The sequence below is a fragment of the Theobroma cacao genome, chromosome 7, assembly GCF_053813885.1.
Source record: "Theobroma cacao isolate CCN51 chromosome 7, ASM5381388v1, whole genome shotgun sequence".
NCBI classification, from domain to species: Eukaryota; Viridiplantae; Streptophyta; class Magnoliopsida; order Malvales; family Malvaceae; genus Theobroma; species Theobroma cacao.
This window is the reverse complement of record NC_142645.1, coordinates 2,731,536-2,748,999: the sequence shown is the minus strand read 5'-3', so window position 1 is coordinate 2,748,999 and position 17,464 is coordinate 2,731,536. Positions and strand designations below refer to the sequence as shown.

General features: G+C 32.6%; 1 protein-coding gene and 1 long non-coding RNA gene across 5 annotated transcripts; both read right to left on the bottom strand.

The window, feature by feature from the left end:
* Positions 1–1,852: 1,852 nt before the first annotated feature.
* LOC18593626 (putative disease resistance protein RGA3) lies at positions 1,853–9,726 on the bottom strand. Its single transcript, XM_088808591.1, has 8 exons — positions 9,279–9,726; positions 8,959–9,021; positions 4,227–8,149; positions 2,638–2,896; positions 2,440–2,511; positions 2,185–2,314; positions 2,015–2,096; positions 1,853–1,913 (listed from the first exon to the last, which is right to left on the bottom strand). Exon 3 carries the CDS (start codon positions 8,104–8,106, stop codon positions 4,243–4,245), a length of 3,864 nt encoding a protein of 1,287 aa, XP_088664717.1. The 5' UTR covers positions 8,107–8,149; positions 8,959–9,021; positions 9,279–9,726; the 3' UTR covers positions 1,853–1,913; positions 2,015–2,096; positions 2,185–2,314; positions 2,440–2,511; positions 2,638–2,896; positions 4,227–4,242.
* A 2,409-nt stretch (positions 9,727–12,135) lies between these two features.
* Positions 12,136–13,848, bottom strand: LOC108662839 (uncharacterized). Of its 4 annotated transcripts, none has more exons than XR_016027636.1 (3): positions 13,457–13,848; positions 13,154–13,236; positions 12,136–12,393 (listed from the first exon to the last, which is right to left on the bottom strand). It is a non-coding gene; the product is annotated as an uncharacterized LOC108662839 (long non-coding RNA). The 4 variants fall into 4 exon arrangements; XR_001928671.2 differs by having other exon boundaries at positions 13,154–13,222; XR_016027635.1 differs by having other exon boundaries at positions 12,136–12,388; positions 13,154–13,222.
* Between the last annotated feature and the right edge of the window lie 3,616 nt (positions 13,849–17,464).

Genomic DNA, 17,464 nt, shown 5'->3' with positions numbered 1-17,464 from the left:
CTCTGTCAGATGCTCTGTTAAGGACCCTGGTTGGCTTTCCAGGAAGTGTTACGGCAAGAGGATGGGACTTGCATGGACGTAAGTGCAAGACAAGGGACCAAACATCATTTAATTTCACGGAGCTTCACTTGTTTCTTTTAAATAAATGAAATTTTAACTAATGCAAAATTGACCTTACGTGTTTGCTCCTAAATCAGTGACAGTACAGGACACTATTATTTCTCTTCATCGCCGAAATAGTTGCTCTAGTTTAGAAGCACCACAAACAATAAAGAGACTTCTCAGCTTATTTCTAATTTGGTTTCTGAAAGCACTGGTTTGTTACCAATACAATCCTAGCTCTGATCAACCTGCCATGGCTGTTTCTGCCTTTGGCAGTGTAAAATGCTGGAACAGTTTGTATTCCATCCACTGTTTTTGCCACTGGCATTGATGATGATGTCCTAGCCAAAGGCTTTAAAACTCATGTTACTACCATTCAGAAGATCAATGCTGGTCATCATGTTTCAGTAGAAATAAAATCATAGCAAGGCAGCAGCAGGTAATGCTTTTCATTTTCCAGTACATCTGAATACAGCAAACAGAGATTTGCCCTTTATTCCATCAAAAACTTATATCCATGAAAATTTAGAATCTGTAAAAATTGATGGATTTGATCTTGCTTGAAGGATGAATTACTGTTTTTATATGTTTTCATTGCTGTGCTAATAAATTACTGTTTATATGAAATTTTATTTATGGATTTATGCCTTATGTCAAGTCATATAAATTAAGCGTGTGATTGAGTACTATCTACTTTTTGTGTTTTGATGACTAATGGCAAATTTTAAGTAAAAAGTATTTTTAATGAACACCATTTGCAAAGTTGTAGTGACATTTATCCAAAAATTAATCTATTTTGGAAATGAGTAACTTCAATTTTATAACTTTTCTTAATCAACTAAAATTGAAAGGTTTGCTATATTTTCACTTGATACACTTTGGGATAAATCAATATCTTTTGTAATAATATAATGAAAATTATAAATACAGAAATGAAGCAATCCATATTTGATAGTAAATAACAAAGCAAATAATCACGTATAACAAAAATACAAAAAATTTACATGATTTATCTTAACCTATAGTCATTGCGAGAGGATTGACGAGATTTTAAGGTAACTCCCTAACATCATCTTGTCGAAAAAGCAATACTTTTGATAGATAATGTAATAAAAAATATAAATGCGAAACCAAACTGAATTTGATCATAATTAGCAAGGGAACAAATTAGTATAAAAAAACACGCGACAAATTACGTGGTTCGACTTAATAGCCTACATCCACAGTCAAAGGGTGAAAGAGATTTTACTATAATGCAGGAGGTTACAGTAGCTGCAGCACCCAAATTTAGCAAATTGTAAATCCTAGAATAGTATCCCAAAAGTCTTCTCCATATGTCCATTATGAAAGAACCTTTGTATTTAGGTCCTCTTTAACAGTTTGGGTTAATTAAGTAAAGCCCTAAAGACTAGAATCGAAGCCACTGCTCAAAAACCTCCAAGAATCGCCAAGATGGAACCATTGACATTGATTTTTGAAAGAAGCAAACGGGTTTTCCAACCAGCTTAGCTCTCCAGGCACTTCTCCCAATCACTTGAGCCACTAATTAGCAAATGTTGCGAGACTCCATTCACAGGTAACTAGTCAAGAAAAACCATTTTTATAAAGAAGCATTGACAAGATATGCAAAAAAATAAGAACAGAAAGTAAAGAAACTTTAACATATAGAATCATGTATGCAATAATAAAAACTAAAGAAACTATAATATATAGTCATCACTTTTGCAATAGATATGCTTAATGAATATACCTGCATTTCAAGAATGCCTCAAAAGGGAGTTGGTGAGCAAGTCATGACACCTCTTATTTTTCTATGGAAAATGAAAATCTTATAACGTTATAGCAGCGAAAAAATATTCAACATTCTACGCACAGTAAATAATATAGAGCAAAAAGTGATAAGCTAATTTACCTTAAATTCAAGTTCGTTAGACCAAGGCTCACTTCTTGGGAAGGAAAGGTGAAAGAGTCGCATGCTGTGCAATCGTTGTAATCTAAAAGTACACCAGAGGTCAACCTGTTAAATTATTTTCATGAGCTAGCCTTTATTGAATTCAAATACTCAACGTAAATTTAACTCACATAGAATTTCCATCAAACTGTAACATAGATAGTGATGACGCTGTTAAGAGTAAAGCTTCCAATCCATGGATTGCAGCACTGTTCTTCACAATGGCATTTGTAAGTTGAAATCAATACGTACTCTCTCAATCTATCAGAAAAAGTCCATAATCCCAGTAAAGACATGCAGTAAGAAGAAGAAGTTGGGTGTTAACGGATTCCTTATAGAAAGTAAATGAAATTGGTAAAACAAACCAAATAAGTGGTAAATTTTACCAATAGAAATTTCTCTTGGTTTCAAATTAACAACAGTCTGCTCTGGGAGGAAATTAGCAAGATAAAATCATCCTGCTTCAAACAATGAAAAAATGTAATCATCCCATTCTAAACACGTACAAAAAAGAAAGAACTGATGTTAATATATTCTTTACAAAAGCAAGTGCCTACATCAAGAAGAAGAGGCAGAAACATTACCTAAAGCAATATCTCCTCATCGCAACAAATACAGCAGGAAATGTACAAGCAGACATTCAAATTAGTTTCTCTTATTACTAGCTTTCAGCTCAGGAGTCTTGACTGGAGATAGGCCCTCTAACAAACTTGTAGCTGCAAATTTTCAGGGATAGTCACTCTCACATCTCAGCTTATTTCACCAGTGTTTCAATTACTTAGAATCTCTGTGATAGAAGCAATCTGTCTTGCGATCCTTTTCCATTTAATTTTGGTTTTACTTCTGAAAAGATACGACACAAACATCCAATGTTGCCTTATTGTATAAGAGATATTTTGCATTAATCAATGCATAAAAACAGGGGAAGTGAAACAACTGACAATAATTTGTCCATAACTCCATTTTATACTTATGTTAAACCGAAGAAGTTAGGAATTGATATAACAAAATGAAAAATCAGAATAATTAGGTAACATAAGTACGTTTATCTGTTAAAAGAGTATAAAATTTAATGCTTTCACAACAAGTATGCTATCTGTACAAATTATAGGCGAATCAATGTACCAACTTGGATTACATGCATAGAACAAAGTATGAATCATTCAAATCCAAGAAGAAAAATAAAAAAAAAGAAGGAATTATCAGATAAAGGGAGAAAATATAACATAGGCGAAGAAAAATATGGTTACGAATGTTCACATTAAATTTTGGTTTTGCTTCAGTAAAGATATGACACAAACATCCAATGTTGCCTCATTGCATAAGAGATGATTTTGCAATGATCAATGCATAAAAACAGGGGAAGTGAAACAACTGACAATAATCTGTCCATAACCCCATTTTATGCTTATGTTTTTTTTTTTCTTTGGAAAGTTTTGATTTTATTGATATTGTCAGATCAAAAGTCTATAATCTAATCAGTTAAAGACTCTCTTTGGCATTGTAACTCTACTGATAAGATAACTGAACAATTAATTACATCAACACTGCACAAAAAGCTTTTGACAACCTTTTACAGAAAACCTAAACTTTTGGTCAACTTAAACAATATCCTCCAAACACAGATTAACATCATTGAAATAGGTGCAAAGAGACATTTAGATATAACAAAGTTAAAAATCAGAATAATTTGCTAACTGAGTACATTCATACTGCTATAATTTTTTTAAATTTGTCTATATAAGGGTATAAAATTTAATGCTTTGACTATAAATATGCTATCTGCACAAGGGTTCCATCAAGAGCTAGTGAGATCCTAAATGCTTCAAATTTAGGATTATAATTGAAGAATGAGAGATTGAAACAAGGAAAAAGTTCCCAATTGCTGTGACATACGGGCAGACTTTTGACATCCAGTTTTGGTCACATTTCACATTAGTAATATTTAACTTAACAAAAAAAAAATTCAAAGTAAGGAAAGAAAAAAGAAATCAATATTGTTAGTCCAGTTAGAAAGAAGTAGCAGAGAATGGATTAAATTCACTTTTGCATAGTCGACTTGGATTACATGCATAGAACAAATTACGAATCATCCAAATCCAAGGAGAGAAAAAAAAGGAATTATTAAGTAAAGGGAAAAAATATAAATAGAGGTGAAGAAAAATGTGATTACCTATATGCTATGATCATCATTGAATCTGTCGCCCATCAATTATAATAGATGGGATGCGAGCAATGCGAGGCCATAGGACTCCGGTCTCCTTTTCACATCTTTTCGACAACCGGGGACATTCACAGATTGACAATACTTGTAAAGAGGTAAGGCCATCTATCCTTTCTGGCAAGTCTTGTAATTGAGGGCACTTACAAATCTTTAGTGTTTTGAGGGGAGGGATAAAAAATGATATGCGATTCAGCAAATCCTCCAGATTAGGGCAATTTTGAACATTCAATTCTTCTAAAGTGGAGAGGGAATGCCTCGTTCTCCAGAAGCTTAAATCAGGGCACCCCCGAATTAGAAGTGCTTTGAGAGAATGTGTGGAAGAACTGAGATTAGGGCAATAATCAACCATCAATCGTTCTAAAGAGGTGAGGCTTTGCATCCCTTCTTGCAAGTACGGTGATTGAAGGCACTCACATATGTAAAGGTCTTTGAGGGAAGTGAGATTAAGTATCCAGTCTGGCAAAGCCCTCAAATTATGGCAGTCAACATATAATTTTTCTAAAGATGTAAGCCGAGGCGTCCCTTCTGGCATGTACTGTAATTCGAGGCACTTCCAAATTTGAAGTGTTTTAAGGGAAGTGAGATTGAGTATCCAATCCGGTAAAGCCCTCAGATTAGGGCAATTTTCAACGGACAATTTTTTTAAAGAGGTAAGCTGATGCGTCCCTTTTGGCATGTGCTGTAATTCAAGGCAGTTCCAAATTTGAAGTGTTTCAAGGGAAGTGAGATTGAGTATCCAATCCGGCAAAGCCCTCAGATTAGGGCAATTTTCAACCAGCAAGTCTTGTAAAGAGGTGAGGCAGCTCATCTTTTGCGATGGCAGCGATTCCAATTTAGGGCAATCTTTCAATCTTACGAATGTAAGAGAAGCGAGATTTTGTAGGAACTCTTCTGGCAGAGCTTCTAAATCCTTAATCTTAAAAAGAGTCAGATGCTTCAAATTGGAGAGAGGAAGGGCAGTTGAAGAATAAGAATGACAAGTGCTCCCTGATGATGATGATGCTTCTTCTGATCTCATGCTAGCCTCGGTCATCTTCATCTTCAATGTTTGTTGAAAAGGCCTTATACTAGTACCTTCCAAAGTCAAATCTTGGTCGAGAGATGGAAACAGCGGCATGGAGGTTAAGTTTCGGGAATTTTGGACTTTTAACCGGAAAAGGCAAGGAAAGCAAGGCAGCTCAGCGATTGATCCTTGGTTCTCATTCTTTGTCTTCCACCATCCTTTGAGATTGGGACAATTATAGATTGAAAGTTTCTTAAGGGACGGGAAGAATGGTTCTCTTGAAGTGGAGCAAGGCAAGGAAAAAGAATCTGCCACGTATTCTAAAGCATCTAACTGGTCAAGAGAAAGAGACTCGAGAGATGAAAGATGATCCAAGGATGGCAGGTGTTTTAAAGCATTGGAACGATAAAGACTGAGAGACTTGAGAGATGAAAAATGATCCAAGGGTGGCAGGTCTCGACAATTCCAAAATTTGTTTATATCAAGTTGGACTAAATTAGTCAATGAAGATAGCCAACTCGAAAACCTTGCTCCTCCATAACCGGATACCTTCAGCCCTTTCAAATTCGGGTGTGGCTCAAGAATATTTAACAATGACTCATCCTTTTCACTAGCCACTGTTGTTGGAGAGAAAGATTCCCAAGATAATTGCAAAGACTGAAGTCGTTTCTTTTTCTTTAAATTTGCCTCCTTACATTCTAATTCCACATTCCTCACCTTTTCTAAGTGTTCAATTTTTAAGCAGCTTCCAAGGTCTAGGTTACTCAACTCATTCAACGTGGCTGCAGTTGATAAATTGTCTTCAACACAGTTCACAACAAATCTGTCCAATCTTTGTAAGGAAGTCAATTCCCCTAACCCTTTTGGCAAGTACTTTAGTCGGTTGCAAGAATTAATATTGAGATATTCCAAACTAATCAATTGGCGTATATCCCTTGGTAACTTTTCCAGACTGCTGCAAGCATTGAGTAATAGAGTTTGCAAATGGTGCAATTTGACTATTGCATCTGGGAGCACTTTCATCCTTTGATTAACAGAAAGATCAAGGTATCTCAAATGCTTCAATTCACCAATTGAATCTGATAAAATATCAATGCTCATCCAACTTAAATTCAACATACGTAAACAATTGAAGCTCGAAAAAATTACATTTCGAATGAATAAATCCTTGAAAAAACTTGTTTGAAAAAACAGAGTCCTTATCCCCTTTATTTTCGACAAAATCAAATCAACTTCTTTGAAATATTTTTCTAATGACACGTGACGGACTTCTTTTGGAATTTCTTCTTTTTCATCTTTCATCCAATGAAAATGATGACCTGCTACTGATAATGCAAGATCATGAATAAGATCATGCATTTTGCAAAAAATATTCCCTTCCATATCTTCCTCCTCCTCTTGAAAAAATGATCTTGACAGCAAATCATTAAAGTATTCATCACCAATGTCTTGTATATTCTGTTTTTTATTCCCTAATTGAATGTAACCTTGTGCTCGCCAAAAATGAATCAACTCATCTTTATATATCCCAGAGTCTTTTGAGAAAAGCGAACAAAAAGCAAAACATTGTTTTAAATTACTTGGTAGCTGATTGTAACTCAATCTTAACACCGACAAAACAACATCATTATTCCAAATTTCATTTTCTTGGATAGACAACCAGTATTTTTCATCAGGCTTTTGTCTCATCAAACCTCCTAAACATTTAATAGAAAGAGGAACTCCTTTGCATTTTTGTGCAACAACGTTTCCAATTTGCCCAAGCTTTGGATCGATTTGACGTCCTTCAAATGCCACTTTCTCAAACAAATCCTGAGATTGTTCCTCATTGAGACCTTTTAAAAGGTAAGGACTGTGTACCCCCATAGTAGCTGCAACTTTGGTGCTACGAGTTGTCACAATAATTTTGCTTCCGGATGCACCAAACACTAGATACTGTGAAAAATCATTCCACTTTAAAATGTCTTCGTTCCACACATCATCCAACACAAGTAAATATCTCTTCCCTTCTAACTTTTGTTCAATTTTTTTTTGCACCTCATTTAGATTCCAGTCATCCACTTTGTCTTCTCCTAGACACTTCAAAATTTTTTTGAAAATTATAAGAACATTAAATTCCTCAGAAACACACACCCATATCCCTTTGAAGGAATCTGCTACTTGTGCATCGTTATACACCAACCGGGCAAGCGAGGTCTTTCCTAAACCTCCAAACCCAACAATGGCAATAATATTGAAGATGTTGTCACCATGATTTTGCTCCTTTAACAATTCTATAATGTGCTCTTTATCTTTCTCTCTCCCTATTACTAATTCCGGTCTCACCTTTGCGGCAGTCTCCCTGTCAGCATTCTTAGGTTTCTTATCCAGTTCTACAACTCTCCGACTAAAATCAAACTTAGAAATCTCTCTTGCAACCACGTCCAGCCTCTCTCTAATCTCCTTAACTCTAGGACCCATCCTGAAGGATCGAAAGATCTTGCGTACCTGTCCCCGAGGACGTACCTTCTGGCGCAGGATCTCATAGTCGAATTCGTCCAGTAAGTCCTCTGCATCAGAGACGACATCTTCCAGTCGAATTATCCACTGTTCCACGACATGGTTGCTCTCCTGCTTCTCCTCAGCATCAAGAATGACGGCTTTTACGATGTCGAGAGTCTTTCTAAGCTTATCCAGTTCGCTTTTCTGCCAGAAAATCAGGCCAATCTTTTGCCCAGCAAGCCACGTCAACTTGGAAAGGATGTTAGCGAGCGCCCCGAATAAAATTGATTCCGCCATGGATCTACAACTTGGTTGAAATGAATCTAAAGCAGATGACAGGGACATGCAAGCAAACTAACACGGTAATGAAAGACTTAACGGACTTCACCTGATAAGCATGTTTGAATAAATCAAAATAAGTTTTGATAAATTAAATGTATATATATATATATATATATAATATTCTAAATAATGAAATAGATCTCTTTAGTTTTAATACAATTTTATCATTTATTTATTTATTTTTACCCTAATCTTTAACTCATTTTTAATTAATTTGTCATTTCACTTTTTTGTCATTTATTTCTCACTTAACTTTTTAAGAAATAAAAAAGTAATTGTAAAAAAAAAATCAAACTATAAAAGGAAGCTTAAGAATATTTTTTAATATTTTTGGTAGGAATGTGCAATGCAAAGGTGTGTTCATAGTTAATCTTAGACTTGGAAATCTATCTACTGAAATATGTTTTGTTCAGAAGATCAAGGCCAAAAATTGAAGTACCAAAAATGGGCTACCATTGCAATAATTTATATTTTTATTTGATTCTGCCTCCATGATATTTCTCTAATTAATTATTAACATTTTTTTAATATTTATTTTAAAAATTATATACGGTTAGTACATAAATATAAATACCTTTTCTTATTCAATTTCAAATTTTTAGTGGAAGACAAGTGCTCAAATCGTTTGCCTTAGGAAACTACTGACTTCGGCCTTTCCATTTTTTATATAAAAAAATTATTGTTATTAATAAGTAATATTAATATTTCAAACTTCAAAATTTTAAATTATTAAAACTTGTTATATATTTTAATTAAAGATCACTTGAAACTTTCATAAAATAAAAATATGCTTGGTTTTAATTTTAGAGAGTAAAAAGTTTTACAGAGAGAAAAAATGCTTGCAAAGCACTTCACCTTTATGAAAATGTGAATCACCAGAGAATAGATTGCTGACTGACCAACTTGGAATCGAAAATACTGCAGAAATAAAAATTCTTGTCACTAATCATGTGTATATTAATTAAAATTTTTTTTTATATTAAAGTCAAAGCATAGTGTCATCATTCTATACAATGCTTTTCCAAAGTATCCATATATGTCCGTAAAAATGGAAAAAAATGAACATTTATAATAAATAAAAAATTATAATAAAAAGTCAAATTCATAAGTGAAAGAGAAATTGAGCATATAAAAAATTAAATATGAAGAATATAATATATTTTATTGAAGCTTACCTCAATTGGGATGGAATTACTTCACCAAATCCGGAGATAGGGAAACCAAAATTAAGGAAAGGAAGAGTAGCTAACAAGGATCAAACAAAAATAATCTAAGAGAACTGTTGTTTTTTTTTTTTTTTTTTTGTAGAGTTAAACAACAGAGATGCTTTTGTTCTCGGAGTTAAAAGAAAAGTGGGAAAATGGAGGAAAGTAAAATGGAAGAGTAGGACTTGTTGAGTAAAAAGAAGAGCAAGGCATGTAGAAATCAAACTAACTCTTGGGATAGTGCAGATGATAAAAGAAGATGCTTGAATGGGAACTGTATGAGGATGAAGTAATAAGAGTAGGTATCGAAAATTATTAAACTTTGATGATTCGGTCTCAGATGTTCTGCTTGTGTTTTCAGGAGGTGTTATGGAAAGAGGATGGGACTTGAGTGGATCGCAGTATCCAGGAAACTTGAGTAGGTATCTAAAATGCTACACATAGTATATTATTAAATATTCATAGGATTAAGAAGTAAAGAAGTAAAGTACAAATTAATTAATTAATTTTATTTGCCAACTTAAAAAATAAGAAGGTAAATTCATAAATGATAAGAGAAATTGAGAACATAAAAAAAATAAATATGGAGAATATAATATGTTTTATTGAACCTTACCTCGATTGAGATGAAATTACTTCACCAACTCCAGAGATCGGGAAACCAAAATTAAGGAAAGGAAAAGTAGTTAACAAGGATCAAACAAAAGCAATTTAAGAGAACTGTTCTCTTTTTTTTTTTTTTTCAGAGTTAGATAACAGAGATGCTTTTGTTCTTTGAGTTAAAAGAAAAGTGGGAAAATGAAGGAAAATAAAATGGAAGAGTAGGTTTTGTTTGAGTTAAAAGAAGAGTAATGCAGAAATCAAACAAACTCTTGGGATGGTAGAGATGATAGAAGAAGATGAGAAAGTAATAAGAGAAGGTACAGGATAAATACAAAAATATTGGCAACTTGGGTCAAAGACGTCACATGTGAGTAGGTATACGAAATTTGGAACAATAACATTTAAATTAGGAACAACGGAAATATATTGGCAACTTGATGATTAATAATAATGAATTGATTGCTAATAAAAGTAGGTGTAGGACATTTGGAAATATATTGGAAAGATTGGCGTCTGATCCTTCTATTATTTTCTTTTATATTTTTGTCATTTTGCAATCATTATTTCTTCAACTTTGTCTTATCAATAAGCGAATTGATTTCATTCCCACTTTGTTTAAGAAAACAAGGGCATTTACTTGGTCAATGGATTGTTGGCCAACTTGATGGAGACTTTTGCATTTACCTGAATATATTATTCTAGTCATCCTTTGATCTCTTCTTGGTAAATTGGTTGCTCAACAAAAATTAATCAATGCCATGATAAATATAGTTAATTATTTCAGAGAAAGTGAACTGCAAATTTTAACTAATCAAAATTGCTTTTCTTTCTTGTAGAAATTAAGATTATTTTTTTATTACTTAATTTTAACTACACATAATACTTAAAAAAACTCATAAATTATTCAAAAAAATTTAATTTTTTTTATTCTAACAATTAATTGATTTCATTTAACACTTTGTTTAAGAAGTAGTATCCTAATCTCACCCATATACATGATATTGAAATAAAACAAGGTCATTTACTGGGTTAATTGATTGTTAGCCAACTTTATGTAGAAAAACAGTGATTTCACATCGAGTGATTGCTTTATGTTGTCTCCATCCAATTATTACTTACCTTCAAAAAGTTTCACAAATAAATAATTCATAATGAAATTGAATTTGAATTTTTTTTTTACTTATTTTTCTTTTATAAAAAATTATATACAATGGTTAGAGGAAAATAACCTGTGAACACACTTTGAAAATTGAATCCTCCCTTTTCCACCTCTTGCTCTTCTTCCGGAGAGAACACGTGATAGTGGGTCCACACTTTGAAAATTGTCAGCACCCAAACACTGCTTTTCGCTCTTTTTCCACCAGTGGGACACTGAATCATGGGCACTTTTGACTTATTGGTTTATTTCTCAATCTCGATTTTTACTGTCACTTTCTTTTATTCAAATAACAACGATCCAAACATCTTTTGCTCCATGACTCTTACTTGATAGAATTAAGTTTAATACAAAAATCGAATTAAGTCTAATAGAATTAAGAAAATTCTAACTAATTTATATCAAATTAACTTCATATTTTAACCAATTAAATTTATTCTCTTTCCTTTGATTGAGTCCCAGCTACAATAGGACGAGAGTCGGTATAGATAATTAATAAACTTTGACTGATTCCCTCTCGGATGTTCTATCAAGGACCCTGCTTGGCTTTCCAGGAAGTGTTACGGCAAGAGGATGGGACTTGCCAGGAAACTCAACACGATGTTACTGACTGCCCCGTATGGAATTACTTCCGCCATGGATCTACAACTTGGTTGGAATGAATCTAAAGCAGATAACAGGAGCGCAAGCAAACTTAACATGGTAGTCAAAAACTTAAGTTTATAAAGATAAATGTTGATAATATAGATAAATTAATTTCGTTTTGTTTTTATTGTTTATGAAATTTCTTGACGTTGTAAGTAAAGAAGGATACATGTGCACAAAGCAAAAAGTTGGTTCAATTGAAGGAGAGTTGAATTATTGGGTGAGTGACAGGACAGCTTAGGAATAGACTTTGAATGAATGTGGTTGAAAGAGTAAATAAGAGGGGCCCATGACAGTGGCATGCTCAGTGAGCTGCCCTTTTCTCTTGCTGTCCAAACAACAGCGATCTGCTGGAGAATTATCAATGCAAGCAGTTTCTTCTGATCATAAACAAAAAGTAGAAAAATGTAGGACCATCCCCCCTTTGCCTTCTTTACCTGATTCAAAATCACATTTGATGGTGGTGATAATTACAACAGTCCAAGGTACTATCCAAAGGGAAAAAGAATCGTTAAAATATATAAAACCTAAAGTGACTTGGAAAAAGTCATAGTGTTAGGTTACAAAGCTAGCATGATGGAGTTCCCTGCCCTCAATGGCCATGGTGTCTCCTTTGCCACTTTGGAGTACCCTGCAGCAGGCACCCTCAACCCACCTCACATCCACCCTTGTTCTGCTGAGCTTCAAATGAAAAAGTTGGGTCATTTATTTATTTTAGGTTTAATATAATATTCTAAATAATAAATTGGATCTTTTTAGGTTTGATATAATTTTATCATTTATTATTTTTTTTACCTTACTCGTTTACTCTTTTTTAATTAATTAGGATTTCACTTTTTTGTCATTTGTTTCTCACTTAACTTTCTAAGAAATAAAAAACAAATAATTGTACCCAAAAAAAAAACAATAAAAAGAAGCTTAAGAATATCTTTCAATATTTTTGGTAGGAATATTCAATGCAAATTGCAAACGTGTGTGTTCATAATTAATCTTAGACTTAAAAATCTATCTACTGGAATATGTTTTGGATTGTGTGTTCAGAAGATCAAGGCCACATTGACGGAGGCTACCATTGCAATAATTCATATTTTTATTTGATTCTACCCCCATGATATTTCTCTAATTAGCTATTAATATTTTTTAATATTTATTTTAAAAATTATACATCTCTTACTGGAGGACGAGGACCCAAATCTTTTACCTTATGGAAATATTGGGCCTCATCTTTTCTTTTTGCTTTTATTTATAAAAAAAATTGCTGTTAATAACAAGTAATATTAATATCTCAAACTCCAAAATCTTCAATTATTAAAACATGTTATATATTTTAATCAACGATCACTGGAAACCTTCATAAAATAAAAATCTACTTAATTCTAATTTTGATGAGTAAAAAGTTTTACAGAAAGACAAAAACAATTACAAAATGTTGGCAAAGTACCTTATCTTTATGAAAATGTGGATCACAAGAGAAAGGATTGTTGACCGATCAGCTTGGAAATTGACAATGCTGCAATGTAGTCACTGGTCATGTTTATATTACTTAAACAATATATTTTCATATTAAAGTAAAAGCATAGTATCATCATTCAAAATAATACTTTCCCAAAATATCCATAAATGTCAGTAAAAATGGAAAAAAATGAAAATTTATAATAAGAAGTCAAATTCATAAGTGAATGAGAAATTGAGCTTATAAAAAAAATTAAATATGAAGAATATAATATCTTTTGTTGAAGCTTACCTCAATTGGGATAGAATTACTTCACCAATTCCGGAGAATTGTTTTAAGGAAAGGAAAAGTAGAAGGGCTTAAACAAAAGTAATTTACGAGAACTGTTTTTTTTTTTTCAGAGTTAAATAACGGAGATGAATTAAAAGAAAAGTGGGAAAATGATGGAAAATAAAATGGAAGAGTAGGTCTTTTTGAGTAAAAAGAAGAGCAAGGCATGCAGAAATCAAACAAACTCTTGGGATAGTGCAGATGATAGAAGAAGATGCTTGAATGGGAACTGTATGAGGATGAAGTAATAAAGACTACGTAGGTATAGAAAATTAATAAACTTTGAAGATTCTGTCTCAGATGTTCTGTTAAGGACCCTGCTTGTGTTTCCAGGAAGTGTTATGGAAAGAGGATGGGACTTGCGAGGATGTTAGTGTATAGGAAACTTCTGAAAATGAATATTCCCCGTTCTCTTCTTCCCCAAAGAACATGTGATAGTGGGTTCACACTTTGAAAATCATGATTACTTTTGAATTATTGGTTTATTTTTTAGTCTCTTTTTTTACTGTCATTTTTTCTTTTATTCAAATAACAATGAAACCAAACATCTTTTGCTTTACGACTCTTACTCGAAAGAATTAAGTTTAATCCTGAAACTGAATTTATCAAATTAAAAGGGAGATTCTCGAAATTTTTGTAGATATTTTTATTCATGGTTAAATTGAACAAAATATTAATGCTACTATTAATGGAGAGTGTATTGTTATTGAAAAAGTAATTTTGACTAATTCTCTTTCTAAAAAAATAATGATGGATATGTTCTGTTAAGGACATTTTAACTAATTAATGTAAAATTGACTTCATACTTGTGATCCTAAACATAATACTGTAAAATTTACCATTATTCAAAAGGTAATCCCAACCCCCACAACTTTTGCTAGTGCAACATGGAATTATTGATTCACTTTTGAATTATTTTTATTTTATTATTCAAAAAAAATTGCAGCAAGGATTTTGTATTCTTCCAAGTCTTTCTTTAATTGTTTTTTTTTATTCAAATAACAATAGACCCAAATATCTTTTGTTTTATAGAATTATTGGTCTCATTTTGCTTTTCTTTTTTTTTTTTTTCTATAGGTGTTGATCATTAGATTATTAAAGGGAGATAGATAATGACATCAATCATCTCTACGAGAAATTTCAAATTGAAAAGGTGACCAGCATTGGGGAAAACTAAGCTAAAAAGTGTTTAGGAAAGTTTTGTGAGAAATCTTTGGTTATTAGTCACTTAATTTACTATCTCTACTTCAAAGTTAACAAAGAATTGGAATTAGGACTTGTCTTTTGTCTTAAAAGAATTAGGTCTAATGTGGTAACTGACCTTACTAAAGTAAAATAGAGATTCTTGGAGCTTTCTCGGAGTTTTTTTATTCATGATTGAATTGAACAAAATATTTCTGTCTCCATTAATGGAGAGTGGAATATGTCATCAACTCTCAAAGAAAAAACAAAGAACGGAGTTACTGATCTATTAAAGAAAATTCAAACTCTTGTAAAATTGACTTCATGTTTGTGACCTTAAACATAATAATGTCTTCTTCATAAGATTTTCAAGAAATTGAATTATTTTAATGAAGCATAAATTTCCCCTAAAAAAAATTTACCATTATCCAAAAGGAATTAAGTTCACACTTCTAAATTTTTTTCTTTGTGCTCCTATTTAAATGAGATATGAAATCATTGATGCAATTCTGAATTATTAATCTCTTTATTTTTATCACTTTTCAATTATTTTTGGGTATTTATTTCTAACCTACTTGGTTGGTTTACATGAAAAACACTTGATTTTTCTTGTAAATAAAAATAACTATTATTATTTTGTAAATATCCTTAAGAGTAAACACTTAGATTCCTATTTATAAATTCTTTTGTAATTAAGCATTACGTGGTAAGTTGTCTTCTAGTAACAAGAAAGGAGTTACATTTAGAAGCTTTTTGTAAACATGGTGCCGGCTAAATCATCATGGACAAATTTTAGTGAACAAAAAATTTTCTAATTCATATATATGGTGTAGTGATGAGTGTTGATTCTTGGAGTGGAAATGGCGTTATTTATGGGAATGAATAGAATATAACACCTCCAACTTATTGTTATGAAGATTTAGGGAGTGCCACTAATTAAGTAACCTTTTCTCAGACCAGTAGATGGCCCAGTAATTGTGATAATCTCTGTCAGATTTAGATCCTCTGTTAAGGACCCTGGTTGGGTTTCCAGGAAGTGCTGTGGCAAGAGGATGGGACTTGCCATGATGTAAATGTATTGGGAATTTTCAACTAGCCACAATTGTTGAAATTCTGCTTCAAATCTCTGACTATTCTTTTTTTAATTTGTTTTATTCTTATCCAAACATCAGTGATAGTGCAGAGCACTGCTATTTCTCCTAACCCCAAATAGTTGCTGCAGTTTAGAAGCACCTTCAACTGGGATTATTTCTAGTTTTGGCAGAGCATCACTAACTATAAAGAGACTTCTCAGTTTATACCAATACAATCCTAGTTTTGTATCCGAAGGGACTGGTTCATTACTAATACAATCCCAGCTATGATAAACCTGCCATGGCCGTTTCTTGCTTTGGCAGTGCAAATGCTGGAACTGTTTCTATTCCATCCACTGTTTTTGCCACTGGCATTGGTGAAGATGTCCTAGCCAAAGGCTTTAAAACTGATGTCACTACCGTTCAGAAGATCAAGGCCGGTCTTGGAGCTAAGGCCAAGAATTGAGGCACCATCTTATTCTTCAAGTAAAACTATCTAGCCCGCTATCATTCCAATAATTCATATCTTTATTTGGTTCTGCCTCCATGATGATTTGTAGGCAAAGATAAGTTGCAGAAAACCAAATGTAGTAATCATACTTGGCTAGCGTCTTGGTTTTCCTTGGTCTCTTTTTTGTTCTTGTTGTCCTGGTTTTTATAATTTCAATTAAAAAAATGACCAGCATTGAGAAAAACTAAGCTAAAAAATGTTGAAAAAAGTGCAGTCAATTGTTTTTTCCTTGTTACGGGGAAACCTTTGGTCATTTGTAGCCTCATTAAGCATAATTTTTTATTCATGATTGAATTGAACACAATATTATTACCTCCATTAATGGAGATTGCAATGTCATCGAAGAAGTATTATTAACTAAATTCTCTCTCAAAGAAAAAAGATAAAGGACGGGAGGTACTCCATTAAAGATAATTTTAATTCTGTAAAATTGGTTTTATGTTTGTGACCTTAAACATAATATAATGTCTTCTCCATAAGATTTTCAAGAAATTGAATTACTTAAATGAAGCATTATTTTTCCCTAAACAATTTTTTTAAAAAAGAACCCTAAACAAAATTTACCATTATTCAAAATGAAATTAAGTTCACACTTTTAATTATTTTTCTTTGAGCTCCTATCCAAATGGGACGTGAAATCATTGATGCACTTTTGAATTATTGATCTCTTTATTTTTATCATTTTTCAATTATTTTTAGGTATTTATTTCTTACCTATTTGGTTGATTTATTTGGAAAGCACTTGATTCTCATTGTAAGTAAATATTACTATTATTATTTCATTAAGAGCAAACAATTAGATCCCTATTTATGATTCTTTTGCAATTAAGCATTACTTGGTAAATTTTCTTATAGTAATGAGTAATGAGCTACCTCATTGTTGCCTGGCTAAATCATCATGGACAAATTTTCGTAAATGTCCACTACTTTTACTTTTTAGTTGTTGGACAGTAAGGCACTTACCGCCATTACTAGAGACTGAATTCTCAAGGAAGAAGTCTGTGTCAGATGCTCTGTTAAGGACCCTGGTTGGCTTTCCGGGAAGTGTTACGGTAAGAGGATTGGACTTGCATGGACGTAAGTGCAAGACAAGGGACCAAACATCATTTAATTTCACAGAGCTTCACTTGTTTCTTTTGAATAAATGAAATTCTAACTAATGCAAAATTGACCTTACGTGTTTGCTCCTAAATCAGTGACAGT

Bases quoted from the DNA above. Each gene is read 5' to 3' on its own strand.
- LOC18593626 (XM_088808591.1), bottom strand. From the start codon at position 8,106: ATGTCCCTGTCATCTGCTTTAGATTCATTTCAACCAAGTTGTAGATCC.